The sequence below is a fragment of the Mustela nigripes genome, chromosome 13 (genome assembly GCF_022355385.1).
Source record: "Mustela nigripes isolate SB6536 chromosome 13, MUSNIG.SB6536, whole genome shotgun sequence".
NCBI lineage: Eukaryota > Metazoa > Chordata > Mammalia > Carnivora > Mustelidae > Mustela > Mustela nigripes.
Window position 1 is genome coordinate 18,438,485 of NC_081569.1, and position 19,457 is coordinate 18,457,941.

General features: G+C 49.0%; 2 protein-coding genes across 5 annotated transcripts in view; both read left to right on the top strand.

The window, feature by feature from the left end:
• The window catches only part of ALDH1A3 (aldehyde dehydrogenase 1 family member A3), a 37,093-nt gene extending 30,202 nt beyond the window's left edge, over nt 1-6,891 (top strand). The window contains exon 13 of one of the 2 annotated variants that reach the window (XM_059371674.1): nt 1,657-2,766. In XM_059371674.1, coding sequence (XP_059227657.1) covers nt 1,657-1,699 — 43 coding nt within the window. In that variant the 3' untranslated portion in view covers nt 1,700-2,766. Of the gene's footprint in view, nt 1-1,656; nt 2,767-5,014 lie in introns of those variants that run through there. The other variant, XM_059371673.1, reaches the window with a different exon arrangement.
• A 2,958-nt stretch (nt 6,892-9,849) lies between these two features.
• LRRK1 (leucine rich repeat kinase 1) overlaps nt 9,850-19,457 on the top strand; it is a 121,425-nt gene continuing 111,817 nt past the window's right edge. The window contains exons 1-2 of one of the 3 annotated variants that reach the window (XM_059371675.1): nt 9,850-9,978; nt 15,003-15,220. In XM_059371675.1, coding sequence (XP_059227658.1) covers nt 15,124-15,220 — 97 coding nt within the window. In that variant the 5' untranslated portion in view covers nt 9,850-9,978; nt 15,003-15,123. Of the gene's footprint in view, nt 9,979-10,356; nt 10,380-15,002; nt 15,221-19,457 lie in introns of those variants that run through there. The other 2 variants (XM_059371676.1, XM_059371678.1) reach the window with 2 other exon arrangements.

Sequence of the window (19,457 nt, forward strand, 5' to 3'; positions counted from 1 at the left end):
AAATCATGTTTCATCCCACATGGCTTGTCTGTTTTCTGTTCTATGTGCCTCTGCTTCAGTTTCCACACCCTCCTGCTTGAGAGAGGCATGGGGCCTGGGTTGGGGTTACCTGGGTCCCTGTCAGGGCCCGCCACCAGCCGCAGTACGGGTAACCGCTGGCCGGTACTGAGCACAGACAGTGCAGGCTCTGTATGAACACTTTTTCACGGGTGCCTTCACGCCATGCTCACGACAGTCCACAAGATGGTGTGTCTTTGTTCAGCTTGCCATGCCAGAATACTGTGTAGACGGGGTGGCTTAAACAGGAGACACTGATTGCTTACCATTCTGGAAGCTGGAAGCCTGAGATCCAAGTGCCAGCAGATCTGGGGTCTGGGAAGGGCTCCCCTCCTAGTGGATAGAAGGGTGTCTTCTCACTGTGTCCTCACATGGTGGAGGGGGTGAGGGAGCTCTCGGGGATCTCCCTTTTAAGGACATTTACCTATTCATGAGGGATTCCAACTCTCCTAACCTAACCACTTCCCAAAGACCCCACCTCCTAATACCTTCCCATTGGGAGCTGGGGCTTCAGTGTAGGAATTTTAGGTGGACACAAACATTGGATCCATTGTAGATGCCTGCTACTACCACTAACTACCCATGTTTCCGGGTACTACCCCAGGGATGCCAGGGAGGATCCCTGCCTTTCCAGGGGTCACACTGCCAGTTAGGGACAGAGGCAGGGTTGAGCCCTTGGGCCCACCACACCACAACGCCTTGCTCAGCGGGGCTGTCACCTCTGTAAGCCACATGGACTGAAGCCAGACAGGGCATACGTGGTCATTTATCTCCTCTGATCAGCTGCCTTCAACCAATCAGGTCATGACTGATGGGGAGGGGACCCAGGACCCCACATGGTCCTCCCCCCAGAGGCCAGATGCAGCTTCCTGCTGCAGTAAGAGTTTGGGGCCCCAAGCAGACGACCTTGGATGTCGAAGCTGCAGAAAGGGTGTGTGGGGCTCTCCTGACTTCTAGTGTGTCCTAACTCACACCGACTCTGGCTTACAGCTTTCCTCACCTGTGTCATTTGTGTCTCCACCCACCTCCAACCCCTGGTTTTAACTGGCTTTCAGGGCCTCAGCACCCCAGTCTGGCTCAGGGCGCAGAGCGGAGTGCGGCTCTCATCCCAGCCGGGACTTTTTTCCATGTGTTTTTTTGACCCTTGGCATATATTTTTTCAAGGCTTTTGATAAAGCACTTTAACGTAATTCACAAGGGGCCTGGAAACTGACTTGAAAACCAATTTCCATTTGCACTGGTCTCTGATTAATGTCTTCATGTTCCATCGAGTTCTCCTTTTGTGTGCTGGAGCACGGGGAGGGGGATTCCGTGGTTTTCCCCAGCCCCGGCAGCCTGGACTGGGCTGGCTCTCTGCCGCCCACCCACAAGCCCCTCCGGGGATCTTGTCCTGTGCATGTCTTGGGATGAAGCCTCCAAGTTCTCTTCCTCCTGGGCACTTTTCTTGGTGGTTTTGCAATCACAGCAACAACAAGCAACAAAAATCCACACAGTCGAGAGGGGTGGAAAGCTAGGCCTCCCTCCGCGGATCCTTAATCCCGTTTGTCAGAGATAAGCACGGTCCCATCACTCATTTTTTCCCCCCATTTGTTTACTTAGCCAATATTTAATGAGCACCTTTGGGGTACGTGCTGGGTTCTGAACCCAGAGCAGCGATCACACCTTCCCCTGCCAAAGTTCTGGTGGGGTCCAAGAGGAGAAGGGCCGGACTCATGATTAGCCTGGAGCACCAAGACCATCAGGACTGGTCAAGAAACCCATTAGGAGATGCCACAGGGGGTCCAGAACTTGAACCTTGGCAGGAATTGCAGGAATAGGAAGAATAAGGTGATTCGTGTACTTCATCCTACAGGAATGGTTTAAGACTGGACTTGATTAGTTAATCAGCTAAGTAACTGAATGTGCTTTCATTATTTGGTTTATTACTTTTCTTTACGAAGTCGCTAAATCATTAACTACTTTGCGTTTTTAACAACGCAATACTACATATTCACTTTTAGAATTTACTTGTGTATTTTCTTTGCAGTGCATTTTTTCTGTTTTCTTTTCTTTTTTTTAAAAGATTTTATTTATTTATTTAGCAGAGAGATCACAAGTAGGCAGAGAGGCAGGCAGAGAGAAAGGAGAAAAAATAGGCTCCTTGCTGAGCAGAGAGCCCAAGGCCGGGCTCCATCCCAGGACCCTGAGATCATGACCTGAGCCGTAGGCAGAGGCTTTAACCCACTGAGCTACCCAGGCGCCCCATTTTTTCTGTTTTCAAATGAAATGGGAGCTAACTATTTTGGGGGCTTGAGAATGGGCTTTGGATATTCCTCCATTCTTTTTATTAAGGGTCTCCTGTGATGGACTTTTGTGTTATATCCAAGGGCTTTTCCTATTACGAACCATTCTGGCATAAATCTTTATGCACTTGTGGGAGATTATTTTCAGAATAAATTCCTAAAATTGGGTAATCTGCTCCATGAAAAATGAACTTCTGGTCTTTTGGTTTGTGTGTCTTTAATTGCAAGGGCGTTGAGCATGTTTTTCACACTTACTAGTAATCTGTATTTGTTTTTCTGTGAACTGACTGTTCATGCCCTTTGTTGATTTTTCCATTTGTTTGTGGGCTTTTTAAATTGGGTTTTAAGAGCTCTTTGTATATGAAGGAAAATGGCACTGTTTCCCACACAGGGTTGTGATTGTAACTTTTTTTCTAGCTTGTCATTTGTTTTGGGGGGGGTTTGAAATAGATTTTCCACTCTGCAAAAATTGAATTCAGTGTTCTGCGTATGGCTTTTATATTTTGTGTTATGTTTTAAAAAGATTACAAAATACTTCACTCCTTCTCACCGGTTCTTGAACTATTTGTTTCAGGGAACTACCAAAAAAAATCTTAATGACCTATTAATTAAGAAATAATAATACTTTCTACCCTTTATTTATTTTTTTAATTTTTTTTTAAGATTTATTTATTCGACAGAGACCCAGGAAGAGAGGGAACACAAGCAGGGGGAGCAGGAGGGGGAGAAGCAGTCTTTCTGCCAAGCAGGGATCCCGATGCAGGGCTCGATCCCAGGACTCTGGGATCATGACCTGAGCTGAAGGCAGATGCTTAAGGACTGAGCCACCCAGGCACCCCTACCCTTTATTTTTTACCTGTACGTAGGAGATGCTCTATAATAAATCATCTCCAAACAAGATAAGGTCAAGGAGGCAATGGTATGCCCATTTTAAAGATAATGAATTGGAGGCTTAGGAAGGCCTAATTACGTGCCTGCATAGGTCTAAGCCAGTAGTTCTCTAGCTTGAGCAGTATCAGAATCTCCTGGCTTGTTACGGATTTCTGGGCCCCACTTCAGTAGGTGTCTTAGTTTTCTATTGCCGCTACAATAAATTATCACAAAATTTGTGGTTTGAACAACCTAACTAAAAACTATTTTACACAGTTCTGTAGGCTAAAAATCAGATGGTCTCACTGAGCTGAAATCAAGGCATGCACAGGGCTGCATTTCTTTCTGGGGCCTCCAGGCGGAGAATATGTTTTCTTGTCTTTTTCAGCTTCTAGAGGCTCCTCACATTCCTTGGCTGGCGGCCCTGTCCTCTGTGCTCAAAGGCAACACCGTTGCAGCCCTCTAAACCCTGCTCCTGCAGTCTAATTTCCCTCTGACTCTCTTCTGCCTCCCTTGTACCCTTTTAAGGATCCTGGTGATTACATTGGGCCCACCCAGATAATGCAGAATAACCTTGTATTTTATTTTTTTATTTTTTTAAAGATTTTATTTATTTATTTGACCGGCACAGATCACAAGTAGGCAGAGAGGCAGGCAGACAGAGAGAGAGGAAGGGAAGCAGACTCCCCGCCAAGCAGAGAGCCCGATGCGGGGCTCCATCCCAGGACCCTAGGATCACAACCGAGCTGAAGGCAGAGGCTTTAACCCACTGAGCCATCCAGGCGCCCCTAACCTTGTATTTTAAAGCCAGTTAATTGGCAACTTTAATCCTATCTACAGCCTTAATCCCCTTTTGCGTAACCTAACACCAGTTTGGAGGGCTCAGATAGGGTCACCCTGACTCTGGGGCATTATTCTGTCAACCCCTGGGGAAGGGTAGGGGGCCTGGGAATCTGCATTTGGTGCAAGTTCGGAGGTGTCACTGAGGCACTGAGACCACACTTTGAGAGCCACGGATCGAAGGGAGGAAATGGGACTCTGCAGACCCTCCAGTGGCTGCCTCAATTTTGAGCTCTTTTCCTCAACAGGGACACATTTGTATTTACCTAACCGCAGAGAACGTGTCGTAGAGGCATTTAAATCTGTCCAAGGCTGCATCTCAGTTCTGGGAAGGGGAGCTGCCCTGAGGAAGGCCCATGATACCTGAGAAGGGGCCCCTGGGCTCTGCAAGACTTAGAGAAAGGACACAGGGCAAAGATGCAAACTCAGAGGTTGTGGCCCCCCTGCGTGTCTAGTCTGTGCCCACATCTGCTCCCCTCACTGCTCTGGGCTGGCCTGACTCCCCCTACAGCTGGTCACCGGCTGTGGTCTCCGGAGGTCCACTCTGGGCCCCTCCATATCCCTCTTCCTTGTGGATCCTCTGGCCACATCCCCCGGTCCCCTCCTTGTCCACCCACGTGGGTCCTCTTCTCACTCTGTACTCCCCACCCAGGGGATCCACCTCTCCCCTCCCCCTGATCCCTTTCATCCATTTAAGGCAAACCCTTAGTCTTTCTGAATATTTCCAAAGCAGCACACACCAGAAAACCTCATATTTAAACTGAAGTTATACATCGAGTTACTCAAACATACTGATGGTGTGACCGTCCTGGATATTCCCCTGTGAAGTCATCACATTCTGACCTTTTGCGCCGACTCCAAACTGCCCAGCTGAGTAATTGGCCAGCCAAGCGTTAGAACACAGTGGCGACAGAATGGCAAGGTGACATGCCTGTTTTATATTCTCCTCTTTTCTGTGATCGCAGTGGTGAGTACGCACTGGCTGAGTACACAGAGGTGAAAACTGTCACCATCAAACTCGATGACAAGAGCCCCTGAAGGAAAGGCGGGCTTCTTCCTCAAACATCTGACAGCTGAATGTGGCAGATCGAACTTTGCCGAAGAAAAAACTGCATTTGCCGTCTTCCCAGGGTTCCTTTGCGCTGGAGACTTTAAATCTACTGGATTTGAATGATTTCCACTTTCCTCTCACACTCCGGTTTTAGTGACCCATCCGTTGTAAATGTGGGTTTGCAGTCCCGCCTGGGGATCGAGCTCGGGGCCCTTTCTGTTTCTCCCTTTCAACCAGGTCCCCCGGGGGGACAGTGAAGGGGCTCGGGGCGTGGCCAATGGGAAGTGGTATTTGAAGTCTCCAGAGGTCCCTTAAAAACGTTTGGCCGATTCTGACTCCGCTAAGAACTGAGAAGAACGCCCGGCTTGCTCTGCAAACAGGGCCCTGCACCTGCGGCTTCTCGGGGTTATCTGCCCATGACCCAAGCGCCTCCTACCAGTTAGCGGAAAAGAAACAGAACGAAGTTCAAAACATACGAACCGGATTGTGAGGATCCAATGGGGGGCGCTTTGGGGAAGCAGGTGCCATGGAAAGGTACTGAAGGTCTTGGGGGTGAAAGGACTTGGGTTCTTCAAGGACTGCCTCTTGACATTGACCATGGGACTCCGCTTAAAACGAAAACTCCTTTTGGAATATGACCGAATCAGTGCCCAACATGCTTATCTAAAGCTATGTCACGGGCGACCTTAACCAAGGCACTTTCTTAGGCAGAAAACATCGCTAGTGTCACCTTTGCTGCTGGTGACCTAGTGATGACAGCTTAGCAACTGCATTTTACAAACCAGAGCCATAATTCCCTTTTACAAATTCTGAATTTCTGCTACTTGCATTAACGGTTTATGATCTGCCTGTGTAGCTCTCTATGTCTCCAGCTTGGTGATCTATGTTAGATTAGCAAAGCATACACAACTGGAAAGGCTGTTGCTTTAATACCACTTGGTTTTTTAAAGTCCTATTTTGATATTAATGATTAATTAACAAATAACACCGGGACTCCGTGGAAGAACTGGGTCCCTCAGTACTCAAGGGGCCTGAGGACTGCACTAACATGTTGTGAATGTTTCTTTTCCTCTTTATATCTGCAAATGCTGTGCAATCCCAAGTTTTAAAGTGTTCCCCAATTGCTTCTAAAACAACAAAACCAAATGGAATTGCGCTGTTTGGATACTTCCACTGTTACTAATTAGTTACTTTTCTGAGGGTGCTTCTATTTTGGAATTAAATTATGTTTGAGAATTAAATTGGGGGGGAGGGCAGGAAGATGACAAATGTCAAAACCAGTGTGATGGATAAAAGAAAGTCCTGTATGGAATGGGGTTGTCGTTCTTGTCAGAAATAGGCAATATGCAATTCACCTTCTCTGCAACAGTTAACACTTATCACTTAAACTGTCAGCAACTCGCTAGGTCAGGGGTTGACTTCATACACTGAATTTTCAGGATTTTATCTCAAGCAACTATAGACACTAATCTTGTTAGTAATACATTAGAGGGTTCTTATTCTCTCGTTGTACAATAATGCCTTTATTATGAAATGCTACATTATTTATAATTGGTATAGTTAATGTATCTTTTTATAGTTGTAAGTAAACAGAGGTGGTATATTCAACCTTCTGTAATATACTGTATTTAGAAATGGAAATCTATATAGTAATAGATTTCACTTCTTTTAAGGTTTACTCCTGTGGTATGGTTTCAGAAAAATCTATTGGCCTGGGAATTCTGACCCCCAACTACCGATTGTGTCTGACAATGCAACAATGATAAAATAAAATCGGATATTTGACAAACATTATTTTTTTTTCATTTAAGGACCAAACTCACTTTAATTCTGCGGCAGACCTTTCTCTTTCTCAGAGCTAATGTACAAAATGGCTTGCCATAAAGCAGTATCTGTGGCTTAAGATTCAAATTCCATTTGCTCAATCGATCAGGCCTCACATTTCGCCTGAGTGTGAAACCCACTCATCTGTGTTTGCGGGTTAAGCAGACAGGGAGCTCGGCCTCAAAGGCTCCACGACTTAGCTGGTGAAGTGTAAGCTGTCACCTAAGCTGCCCAAGTGTCCTTTTACTAATGAGCAGGTGAGTCTGGAAAATGGTGGGGAGGTTGGCACAGGGGGTTAGAGAAAATATTGCATTCTGCTGCCGTCTGCACACGTTTCCATCTTTGTCATGAGGATCTTGGTGTTTGGGTTTGACCCAACCTTGAGTTTCTAACATGCCTCAGTCACCAAGTCATGAGCTGACACTGAGGTTGGATCAAGAGCTTCCCTTGTACTCGGTTAGGTCCATCCAGTTACATCTGTGTATTTGATGTTGATCATCCAAGATCATTTTGGCTATGGGGTGACAAGGTGCCACTTTTTTTTTTTTAAGAGAGATTTTATTTATTTATTTGTCACAGAGAGAGATCACAGTAGGTCGGGGGAGGGCGGGGAGCAGGTTTCCTGCCGAGCAGAGAGCCTGATGTGGGGCTCGATCCCAGGACCCTGAGATCATGACCTGAGTTGAAGGCAGAGGTTTAACACACCGAGCCACCTAGTCGCCCCTCAAGGTGCCACCTTTTAAGAGAACACTTAAGAGAGGCCTGGATCAGATCTCGCTTAATGTATCCACTTACATAGGTATTCATGTATTTAGAAAACTTTCATTTCTCAATCTCAGTGTGAGCAGAACATTCTAGGAAAATGGCCTTTTCCTTTACTGGTTTATTTATTTTTCCTTTTTTGGTTTACTTATTTTTCCTTTACTGGTTTACTCTCTGAAGGGAACCATTCTGGGACACACACTGGCTGTCATGGGTGTGCATGTGGTGGGGGGTGCACAGGAGGGGGGCACATTTTCTCAAAGTGGACCTTATGGAATGTCCTAGCTTCTCCTGGTAGAGGACAAAGAATTATTACTGTCCTGCCCCTAGCATGTATCTGACTTAAGCCTAAAATGCTGATGATAAAGGATTTTTTTTTTATAAAGTATCCAGAGAAAAATGTCTGAGGAAATTAAGTTCGCTGCCGAAGAAATGACTAAAAGGCTGTGGGGGTGGGATGGCAAGGTAGCAGTCAGCCACTAGACCTTCAGGAGGCCCAAATGTGAGGTGGGGGAGGCAGCTTCCAGCTGGTTATACCTTAGGAGCGGTCATTCCAACTGAGGTGCTGAGAACCTGGGTACGCAGAGCAAAAGCTAGAAGACACGAGTCAGCGTTGTTAGGGGAAGTGACCAAGAAGCAGTAGGAAGAGATCTTAACTGACCTGTAATAACCTTCCCGTGCAAACCTGTGACTAACTCGTGCCTAATGAATAGAGTTAAATGCTGAGATGTAACCAGCTCAAAACACTCCAGTCGGCTGGTTTTTTTGTTTGTTTGTTTGTTTTTGTTTTTGTTTTTTTGTTTGTTTGTTTGTTTTGTTTTACATTGGAGACATTCCCTAGCTTCTATTCCCAAACTCTTGAAAAAGGGAAGCTGAGTTGCCCCAACCACATTGGCCACAGGAGCTCCAGCGTCCGCCCGGGCACTGGGCGTGCTCTTCCTCGCGGTACCGCTAGATGGCGCGGCCGCGCGCCGTAGAGGCGCGGCGCAGGGTTTGCCCCGCTCCCTCAGCACTGCGACGCCACGCCCTGCAAATTATTAGGGACTTTTGGGTAGCAATCCCACTCCTGCCTTTTGAGTTCTGGCGTTAGGACCGAAGTATTGAGGACAGGATTGAAAACCGCATCCACCCTTTTGCAAGGGCGTTTCGTGGCAGGAGAGCTGGGGGCAGCAAGGCTGCCCCAGGGGTGCCCTAGCCAACCGGCCACTGCTCAGAGTGTCCGCGACGTCGTGCGGGGGTCGTGCGGGGGCCCTGCGTCCGCCCGGCCTTTGTGAAATGGCAGTGAGGGGGGTGGGGATTTGCCTCCGTCTTGCCCTAAATCTCATATAACGTTACACGAGAAGCGTTTAGGGCGCGGGTCCTGCCAGGCTGCAGAACCATAGGACCATCTGTTTTTTTTCTGAGCAGACTTCTCTTTCTGGGGTTGGCACGTGGAGCCAAATCTGAGGGCTGTCCGCAGCCTGGGCGTGCGTCTCTACAATCCGCCTTCAGAGTGGCCTCCGCGGTGTGATGAACATACTTACATTCAGTCGAAACAAAACAAATTGCCAACATCCCATCCTGTCTTCCTACTAAAACAGCCCACACCATTTACAATGATTCACCAAATAGTGACATCTTTATATGTACATCCATAATTAAATACATTCTTGTAACGGGAGGGGCACAATTTGCAAAATACAAAAAGCATTAAAAATATGTATTTTTATACTGCCCTATACGGAATTGTACGTAAATGAATATTTGCCTGACTTTTAAGTATTTACTGCGAGTCTACACCTAGTACAAGTCAGACGTTAGTCGTTGTATTTTGTCCCCGAGCAGAGCCAAGGGGACAGTGAAAGCTGGGCTGAGCTGAGAACCGACCAATCTTGTCGCTGCGCCTGCCCCGCCAGGAGCGGGCAGGGTACCCAAACCTGGAGGAGACCTCGCGCTGCAAGGGCCCACGGGCCCCGTCGTCTCCCGGGCAGGAGCGGTGCATCTGGGTACCTCCGGCTGGGGAAACCGAGGCGGGCCACCACAAGGACCCTCCGCCCTGTGCCCGTCGCGGGCCTCAGCAGCCGCGGCCGACCCTTGCCGTGCGCGCTCTCCGCGCCTCCCGCCCGCGGGCCGCAGGATTGAGGAAGTGCGTCTGGGCCCGGCCCGGCCCCGGCGCGCGCGGCCGGAGGCGCAGGGGGCGGAGGGCAGGGGGACGGCCAGGCCCCGGCCCGCTGGTGTCCGCCCCGCCCGGCCCCACGCGCCGAGCCCCGCGTCCCAGGCGCCCCGGGTCCTGCCCCGCCGCCGCCGCCGCAGGTAAGCCCCCGTCCGGCCCCCGCCCCAACCGGGGGCCCTGGCAGCCTCCTGCGGAGGGTCTCGAGGAGCCCCGGGCCCCCTCAGCCCAGGCTCGCGCTCCGGACGGTCGCGTGCTCCGCGGAGGTGGCCCTTGCGGGAGGGGTGGGGGGGGGGTGCACCGAGGGCGCGGGCGACCCCCGTCTCGTGGCCCCGCGGCCTCCCCGGCCCGCGGAGTGGGGGAGGGTGCGGGGCCCTGGAGGGCCACCCCGAAATCCCGCGCGGGCCGCGGCCGGGGCTAGGGGAGCAGGAGCAAAAAAACAAAAGTCGGGAAGAGACACAGGGCGTCTCTACCTACGTCTCACGTCTCTACAGACATTTCCTTCAGCCCCGCGCGGGCCCAGTGTGAGCAAACCAGCGTGCGGGTGAGTGTGTGTGTGTGTGTGTGTGTGTGGCGGGGAGGCTCTGCCCAGGATCTCTGGCCCCCCGGGGGCAGGAGGGGGAGGCTGCTTCTGAGGGTCTGCCAAGTGCTCCAGCCCCCCACCCCCACCCCGCCCTGCAAAGCCTGGGCCGGGCTTCTGCCCCAGGGGGGACGAGCCTCTGGCAGGTCCCCGTAAAACCCGCCATCTCTGCCACCTTGCCTGGCAGGGGTGCAGAGATGAGTGAGGTCCAGGACAGGGCAAGGAGGGAGCCTGGGAAGGCTGGTGGCCAGACGGAGATGGTAAGGGAGAATCTGGGGACCTCTGGCCAGCCCACCTTGTCCCTGCATGCTTAGAGGCCAGGAAGTTTTCTCCCCAAACACATGGACAGGGTTCAGAGATAGAGAAAACAGGAGCCCGAGAACCTTTTAGCAAGGTTCTCACTGAATACACTCTTTTTACAGTTTGCCAGCCAGTCAGCATTGTAACGAGGTACCCAGACATTAAACGGTCGACTAGACTGACTAAGTATTTTTGCTTCTGTCTGGGAAGAATAAAAAAATTAAGTTACAGACATACAAACCTCACACCTGACTTGTCCCTAAAGGAGGCTTTGGGGTCAGCCAAACATTCCTGCCCGCAAGCTTCCACATCTCAGGGAATAAGCCCATATTCAACTCAGTTGCTCAGTTGCTGGGAATTTTCCTCTGACCTGTCTCCTCATCCCTTGAATTCAGTCTGTTACCAAGTTGAGTTGGGCTTGCCTGTGTGTCTGGGTCTAGCCCTTCTTCCTCAGTCTTCATCCTAGTCTAAAGTAGGAGCACCCATTTCTGTATGATTACAATCCTCCCCTCTCCAGTTCTCTATTTGACATCCAGAGTGATTTAAAAAAAAAAAAAAAAAAAAACCAGGTAAATCAGAATGTGTCAGTCCTCTTCTTAGAGCCCTACAATAATTTCTCCTTGTGACTGGCATGAAATATAGGATACCTCCTATATGGCATCATGAACCACATGACCATTGCCCATGTCACCCTACCACAGTCCCCCCGCCCCAGCCACCCCGGCCCATCTCACTCTCCAGCATGTGGTGTCTGCTGTCTTGACCCCTGATTCTTCACAGGGCCAGCCACCCCCCTCTAAACCCAGCCTCTTTTTTACATCCCTTGCTCAGTGTCCATCTGGGGTCCCCACTGGTATTATGGTCCTTCTTCATTTATTAGCTCTCTCCTTTAACTGCCTGGCACACTCTACTGGAGCTCCAGGGGTCCGAGACCATTTGTAGGCACCAGCATTGCTCACTGCTGCTCTTCTCTGCCAGAACTAAGAGGTGAGCAGTACGTACAGGCACAGGAATCGAATGGCTAATGGACAGGTGTAACTTATGTGTGGTTTCAGACTCATGAAGAACTTCTATTCCCAAACCCTTGGGTGTTCATCTGGGACTGAGACCTACACATTTCTTGTCTGCAGCTCCTTGTTATTTTGATGTCCATGAATCCATTAAGCACATTTTGGAGACAAGCCAGTAACTGATCAGGGGAGGCTAATAGTGCCAAAGGGATATTGAAGACTTTGGATCAAGCATCTCTACCACCACACTTTTCATTCAGAAAATTACTGGATAATATGAGCATGGCTAACATGCTTCATTTGCAAGCGTCTTCCAGCCCTTTGGTACTGGCAATCCTTTCCAAGTCTCCTGAAAAGACAGGTGAGCAGGTCCTGAATCTCCTGCCTTTCTCCTCTGTCAGAAACTTTGTAGCAAGCACTCACTTAACTGTGCCTTCCCCACAAGCTGTAAAGTTTCCTGAACTCATGGAGTTCCCTCCTCATAGAAAGGGCCCAATAAAAACATTTGCCCAATGAATGTCAGGTTCCCCCCCCCCTTTTTTCCCATTAAGTATTCAGGTATTGTTCATTAATGCCAGTATAAAGATTGCAAATGAAAAATTGGTGAGGTTTTTAAAAGGTATTAAAATGATCATGACAGAAAACCTCTTAAAGCCCTCTTAAGGATGTGTACACCATAATGAAAACAAGACATGAAGTTATAACCATGATTTGTTGCACTGGTCTGAACCCAAAGGAAGTAAGAAGAAGCAAAGATCCGTTTGAGGGCGAAGATTAAGCAAAAGTTGAGTTACCTCACTTTAAAACTTCTACCTTAGAGTCTAAGCCGACATACAAATTACAATTGAAAAACTGCTCCAGTTGTAATATCCTCCATCGGTAAAGAGATTTTCAAAAGGAAACTGAAAATGAAAAGGGGAACAAAATGTGCTGGGCAAGGGTTGGCCTAAAATATTTTAAAGATTTTTTTTTTTTTAACTTAAAAGCATTCTATGGCAAGACACTTCTGTTTTCAGAAGGAACATCTACCAGCATTTGGATTTTTTTAAGGTGTTGTTGGGTAGATGCGGTAGCTGATTTTAAGAGATGTTTGAAAGCAGGTGGCCACCGTGTTCCTTGGTTTCTGAATGTTGCTGTAGGATTCGGAGCTTTTAGATTAAAACAGAGATGAGATGGTTTGGTGCTTTGCTGTGTTCTTGCCTCAAGCTGGTTTGCCTAATCAAATTTTACAATTTAGAAAGCTTTGATGGTCTCCTACATTTTGTCCAGGTGGATCATTCTTCCTTGGATTGTTTAGGCTCCCAGACTCCAAACACAGGTTTTCCTAAATATGGTTTGCTGCAACCTCTCACTCTTTGGTTCAGAAACGTGGGGGGGGGGGGGGGGGTCATAATGGACATGGCTTCTAGGGGAGGGGTTTCCTAGCTCCTTGACCTTCCCCTGCCTGTAGGAGTCTAGCCTACCTGGGCCTGATTTCCAGGACCTAAGATGAGAAAGCTCCAGTGCCCTCCTAGCCTTATTCTGTGGCTTGCTCAGGGCCCACACTGTTCAGGACACCGTCTATAACCTGCTCGGTGGGGAGACCATGTGTCTGCCCTCCAGCATTGATATTGTCTCTGAACTTGATAATTAGATGGTCTCTCTGGCCTCCTGCTGGTACTTAGGGGAGGACCACTTCTGTCCCTATTATAGAAAGTGACTGCGGAAAAATTTACCTTATTTGAAATCACACAGCAACCCTGCAAGGTCACCTGGGTGAGAGGGTGCATGTCTACTTTTAACAGATGGGAAAACTGAGACACATGTAAGTAAGTTTCGGCTTGAGGTCATACTGCTGACATGTGACAGAGACGGTCTAAGCCTTTGATGTTCAGATTGTGCTTTATTCCTTTCCATATTGTCTTGGGCATGACTTACATGACCTTCATTTTTTTTTTTCTTACTACACTAGATCACTTTCCATTTCCGTTATTTGTCTCAGAGGATAATAGCTAATGACCCTGTACTTACATATAGATAGACTCTGCAAACACTAATAGAAATACGTGCATTTCACATAGTAATTCCCTCTCATTGTACAATTTATCCCATGCCAGGCCCGAGCTGGACCTGGGTCTTGCCCTCAAGGCAAATCTGGAGATTTAATCATTATAGCAGGATAGGCACCTGTGTTGGGGGACACCCCCCCCCCGCCCCCCGCCCAGGCTCAGTGGGAGCCCAGCATGAGAGAGCAACACCCTGGTTCAGCAGTTATCACAGTCTGGTTAGTTTGCGGAGATCAAGCTTAATCTAACTCAGGGTTTCTCCAGATAATTGGAACTATTCAGGCTAGATAATTCTCTGTTGTGGGTGGCTGCTCTGTGTATTATAAGATGTTTAGTAATGAACCTGACCTCTACCCGCTAGATGCCTGTAGAACCCCAGACCCCAAGTTGATGACTCCAGCTACGGCCAAAGGTACCCAGGCAGGCAAAACATGTAGGGCTCCTTTCTGTTATCCCCCAGGGCTCAGACAGACTTGTCTTCATAACCAGTACCAACGCCTTCTGGACCTCTTCTCTGCGGGATCCTTGCCTGCTTGCCTCTTTGCGATTACAATCTCGCCTCCGGGCTTCCGGAAGAGTTTGTTCTGGGCAAAGGGAAGGTCTCCTGTTGTGTTCAGTTGTGAAGTGCGTCTGCCCCACCCTAACTCAGAGTGTGAACCTCGGAAAGCAGAAGCCTCATTTAGTTTTATTGGTGTTCCTGTGCTATTGACAACCTTAACATGTTGTTTGAGCAATGACTGAACCCTTTATCAGGGGTGTCTGCAATTGTTGGGGTTTCTTCGGGACTGTTTTCTTTGGTTTTCGTTTTAGAGAGAGAGAGAGAGCATGAGAGAGCATGAGCAGGGAGGGGGGTGTTGGGGAGGAAAAGCGGAGAATCTTAAGCAGGCTCCATACCCATTGCAGAGCCCAGTGTGGGGCTCAGTCTCACAACCCTAAGGTCATAACCTGAGCCAGAGTCAAGAGTCAGAGGCTTAACCGACTGAGCCACCCGGACACCCCTCGAGGCTGTTCTTTAAGTAGCCATGATCCGTGGGGAGCAAGGTTGGGTGGGGGGAGCTCCGTCTTTCCCTGCCCCCACCTGAGTGGGCGTGGCTAGACAGATGGAATGCAAGAAGGAATGTTGGCAAAGGAGAAGGACGCCAAAGGGCGACACAAAATAGTAAATGTATGCAAGGGAGCAGGAAGGGGCTTGACAAGAAGAAACTTTCTGATTTTATATTTTTCACCACCAGAACCAGACAGCTTTCTGCTCAGCCATGACTGTGCGTCTGTGCCTTAGTCCATCCTCTGGGCAGCGGTGGCGGCGGTGACCCAGGCGAGGACTGACTCCGGAGAGCGGCCACCCAAGAGTCGATGGCTGGCATGTCTCGGCGACCGCCCAGCATGTACTGGTGTGTGGGGCCAGAGGGCTCAGCTGTGTGTCCGGAACGTGCCATGGAGACCCGTAATGGTAAGAGCCCCAGACTGGCCCGGGGCGTCACCTGCCGTTCGTGTACTGCCGGGAGTCCAGAGCAAAGGGTTTTCTACTGAAGGTTAAAAAGGCCAATGACTCGGCGAAAGTTTCATCATAAAGTATATCTTGGGATTCTCACTTAAATTCTGAGCATTGAAGGGCTGGGGGACAAAATTTATTATGGAGCCAAAGACCTTAAGAATCAGGGCATTACTTCATGTTGGTTAAAAAGCTTTTTTAATGGGGATTTGGTTTTGCATGTTTATTAAAGAAAAATTGAAAAAAAAAAAAAGAAAAAAAAAAATAAAGAGAAGTAGGGGGAAAATACTCGCCAGGAGTCCCACTGCCCTAAATCCAAGAACTGCTAATAGCTTGGTACGTTCTCGTCCAGTCTTAAAAGATATATGTCTTATTTCCATTACTCGTTAGAAAGGTCTCCCCTTGTTAGCCTGAGATCAAGGTGACCTGCAGTAGAACACGATATCGGATTTTGTTTTAATTTTATAGTGTATACAGTTTAGTATCCTACTTTTTTCTCCTAACTTTGCCAGTCACCTAGCTCATGTGATCTAGTAAAACACCATATCATGTGGGAACAGTGTATAAAGTGATCGACTTAGTCCTTAATCCCCTGTCGGATGTGTGGGAATATTAGGGTTGCTTCTGTTTACTGACTCTTCCAAAACCATCCCACTGCCATCTTTTTCTACATTGTTTGAGACCATTTCCATAAAATACGTATATAGAAGTGCGATTATTAGGTTTGAACACTTTTAAGCCTCTTTCTGTGGATTGCCAGAGTTCTGCTAGAGTTGTACCACTTTTAACACCATTCACCCAAGTTGAGAGGATGGCATTGACGCTGTTTTTGTTTTTGTTTTTTAAGATTTTATTTATTTATTTGACAGAGAGAGAGAGATCACAAGTAGGCAGAGAGGCAGACAGCGGGGGTGGGGGAGAGCAGGCTCCCTGCTGAGCAGAGAGCCCGATGCGGGGCTCAATCCCAGGACCCTGAGATCATGACCTGAGCTGAAGGCAGAGGCTTAATTAACCCCCTGAGCCACCCAGGTGCCCCTGGCATTGACACTGTTAATGAAAAGTATTTGGCCCTGGGTGCATACCAGGCACTGGATTTGGTGTTTTAGGAAATCGTCTCATTTGAACCTCACAACAACCTAGAACATGGTCATTTATCCCCGTTTTATAGCCAAGGAAATTGAGAGTAAAAGATGCATAGACACTTGGTGGAGGTCAACAATTTGTAAGTGGCGGAACTGTTATTGGAACCCTGCCTTAGCTCTAGAATTCTCTAGGCCACCATGTGGGGTTTGAGAGGGTTTGAGAGGGCCAGGGTACTGTACCCTCCATGAAGTTAGGGGTGCAGCATCGTGCCTGGCTGGGCAAACACTTTGTTCATTAACTTGAGTATCTCTCTCCATTGAAAATGCCCCAAAGCTAACTAGGGTGATGTTTCTGGAAGATTGCTTTGCACATAAATCAAATTATGAAAGGGTGAGAATTGAGAAACCAATTAAGAATTGGTTTCTCGACATCGCCGAGCACTAAATGTTCTCAGAATGTTCGACTCGCATCTTTTGAACAGTTGTTTCTGTCTTAAAAGATATATGTCTTATTTCCATTACTCGTTAGAAAGGCCTCCCCTTGTTAGCCTGAGATCAAGGTGACCTGCAGTAGAACACGATATCAGGTTTTTGAGTAGTGCCTCACTTTCCAGCTCCCTTGTCCCACCTGTCTCTCCTCTTAGCAATCCTGAGGAAGGAGGATGGGGCGGCGACACTGGGGCTTACTGGGTGGGTGACAGTGTCGGCCGGAAAAGTCCCAGAGGGGATCTGCCCTGTCCCCTTCCTGGTCAGGAGTTGGTGATCTAATGACCTAAATGAGTAGGGCTTTACCCTACCAGAAACACTGGGGGTGACTATACCACCAATGCCCAGGCACCCTCTAGACTCACTTGAGCAGCATTTTGGGGGAAGGGCAAGTATGGGCATTTAAAAAAATTTTTCTACCCCCTTTCCATGATTCTAATGTGCAGAGAATCAACTGGTCTACAGTGTTTGGGTCCCACAGAACAGAACTTCTCAAACTGCAATATATACTCGAGTCCCCCTGGGAACCTTGGTGAAATGCAGATTCTTACTGTGTCGGTCTGAGGACACCGAGATTCTCTGTTTCTAATAGATGCCCAGGCCATGCTGACCTTCTGTTCTACCCATAGAGTTGCAAGGCTGATATGATGGCTTTCTGAGGGGCCCAGGGATCCCCACTGAGTCTTACAGATCCTTGGGACCTGGGCCAAGGGACACTGAACAGACCTGGAACCAGCCCCGCCTTCCAGGCCCGAGATAGGACAGATACCCAGAAAATGTTCAGATGCTCTGGGAGGCCCAGCTTGAGACTCCCCAGCCCCCATTTTTTTTTCTTTCCTTTTGAGATCTGTCTGGACTTGCCCCTGCTCCTACAGTAGGTTCCCCACCAGGCTGGAGGAAGCAGCTCAGAAATGCCTTTTCTGCTACAGAGCCTCTTCCCCAGGGGAATCTCAGGACCCCCCACTATTCTGTTCTGAGTGAACCACGGAACACGCACAAGAGGACAGAAGCCTAGGGGAGTCATGTAGCCCCCACTGGGTGCTGTTCTAGATGCTGGGGTTGGAGGGAGGGGGACCCACATGGGAGGTGATGTCTTGAGAATCCCGGATTGCTGAGGGAGGTGTTTATGTGCAGACAAAACACCTAAACCGCAGAGTTGACGAAGGTAAGAGGCAAGTAGCCTGAAATGCAGTGGAAAGTTCTGTCCTGTGACTCAGCTTTATGGAAATTATATTCTCTATTAAGGAATTATAAGAGTGACTGAGTTCTCATGAGGACTGCATGGAGTGCAAAGGTGCCCATATTCTGAGAGGGGAGAGCGGCCATCGGAGCTGAGGGAGGGGATGACACCTTTCAGCACTCCCATCCTGCTGGCCATGGACTGTTTACCTGGTGGCCAGACGTCAGCCCCACCCCTCCTTCCCCTGCACCTCCCACCCCCTCCCCCCACAGCAGTGGAAGAGTGAGGGCTGAGGAGGACCCTCCCCTGCCCTTCCTCTCTGTCTCTTCCTCAGCACAGTATCCCCGCGGGGACCTCCGTAGGACCTCACAGGCATTGAGAAGGTTTCATCTATTACCTGTGACTCTGGGTTTAAGAGCCACTACTAACCGCATTAGCTAAAGTGATGAGCATTAATGTTAATGACGTCCGTCCCTGCCCCCCCCCCCCCCCCCCCCCCCCCCCCCCCGCAAACCTGCCACCCCCAGGGGCAGAGACTCCAGTGGAGAAAGTAGAAATACACCAGGTCTCTTAAGGCATGCTGTTGCCCTTGGCCAAAGCAAGTCACGTGGGGGAGCCCAAATGAAGAGCTCCATCCATCCACCAGGAGGCCATGGCCAGGGCTGTGGATGCAGACAGAGGTGCCTGTCCTGTCTGCGGTGATGGGAGTTGGTGGGCTTCAATCCTTTGAAAAGTACGATGTGTTGTACTTCTATATTGTTATTTATCTGGTTAAGCAGCCTGCAGGAATTCCTGCCTGAAGCCTGTGTACCACTGGAACGTGGAGTTGCCCTGATGGGCCGTCCTGAGGGGTGGGGTTGGTGAATCCCCCCTGCTGGCCTTCCCCTTGACCCCAAAGCTCTGCAGGCCCAATTTCAAAAAACGTCCCATGTTTGGATTTTATTTTCACAAAACACAAATCTGCACACCAAGACCAGGCCACAGCCTGGGGGCAGGGCACATTCCCAGGGTAACACAGTTACCTGGAGATCAAAGCCATTGCTCTTGGCTCGTGAGTAGGGTTTATGTTTTCTGCACTGAGCAGTGTTCCCTTTCTGTGTTGCTTTGTTTTGCATTACATTTGCAGCTGGCAGAATAACACTGCCATTTATTTTTAAAAGTGTTGCCTCGTTAAATACCGATGTTTTGTGGCACACCTAACTGGCACAACTCAGTGCTCACTTTGAAGGCCAACGTTGCTCCAACTGGCTTCTTTCCTCCCTGTTTCTTTCTGAAACCAATGGAGGAATATTTGCACCCACCGCCCAGGGCTGTGTCCCCAGCAGAAGAACCAGATCTGTTCTGCTCACCTTCTTCCCAGACCTCCTGGGATCCCAGGGAGTCCTGCTGCCCCTCCCTCCCCTCCGCACCTCCCCCATCCACCCACCTCCCACATCCCCACCCTCAC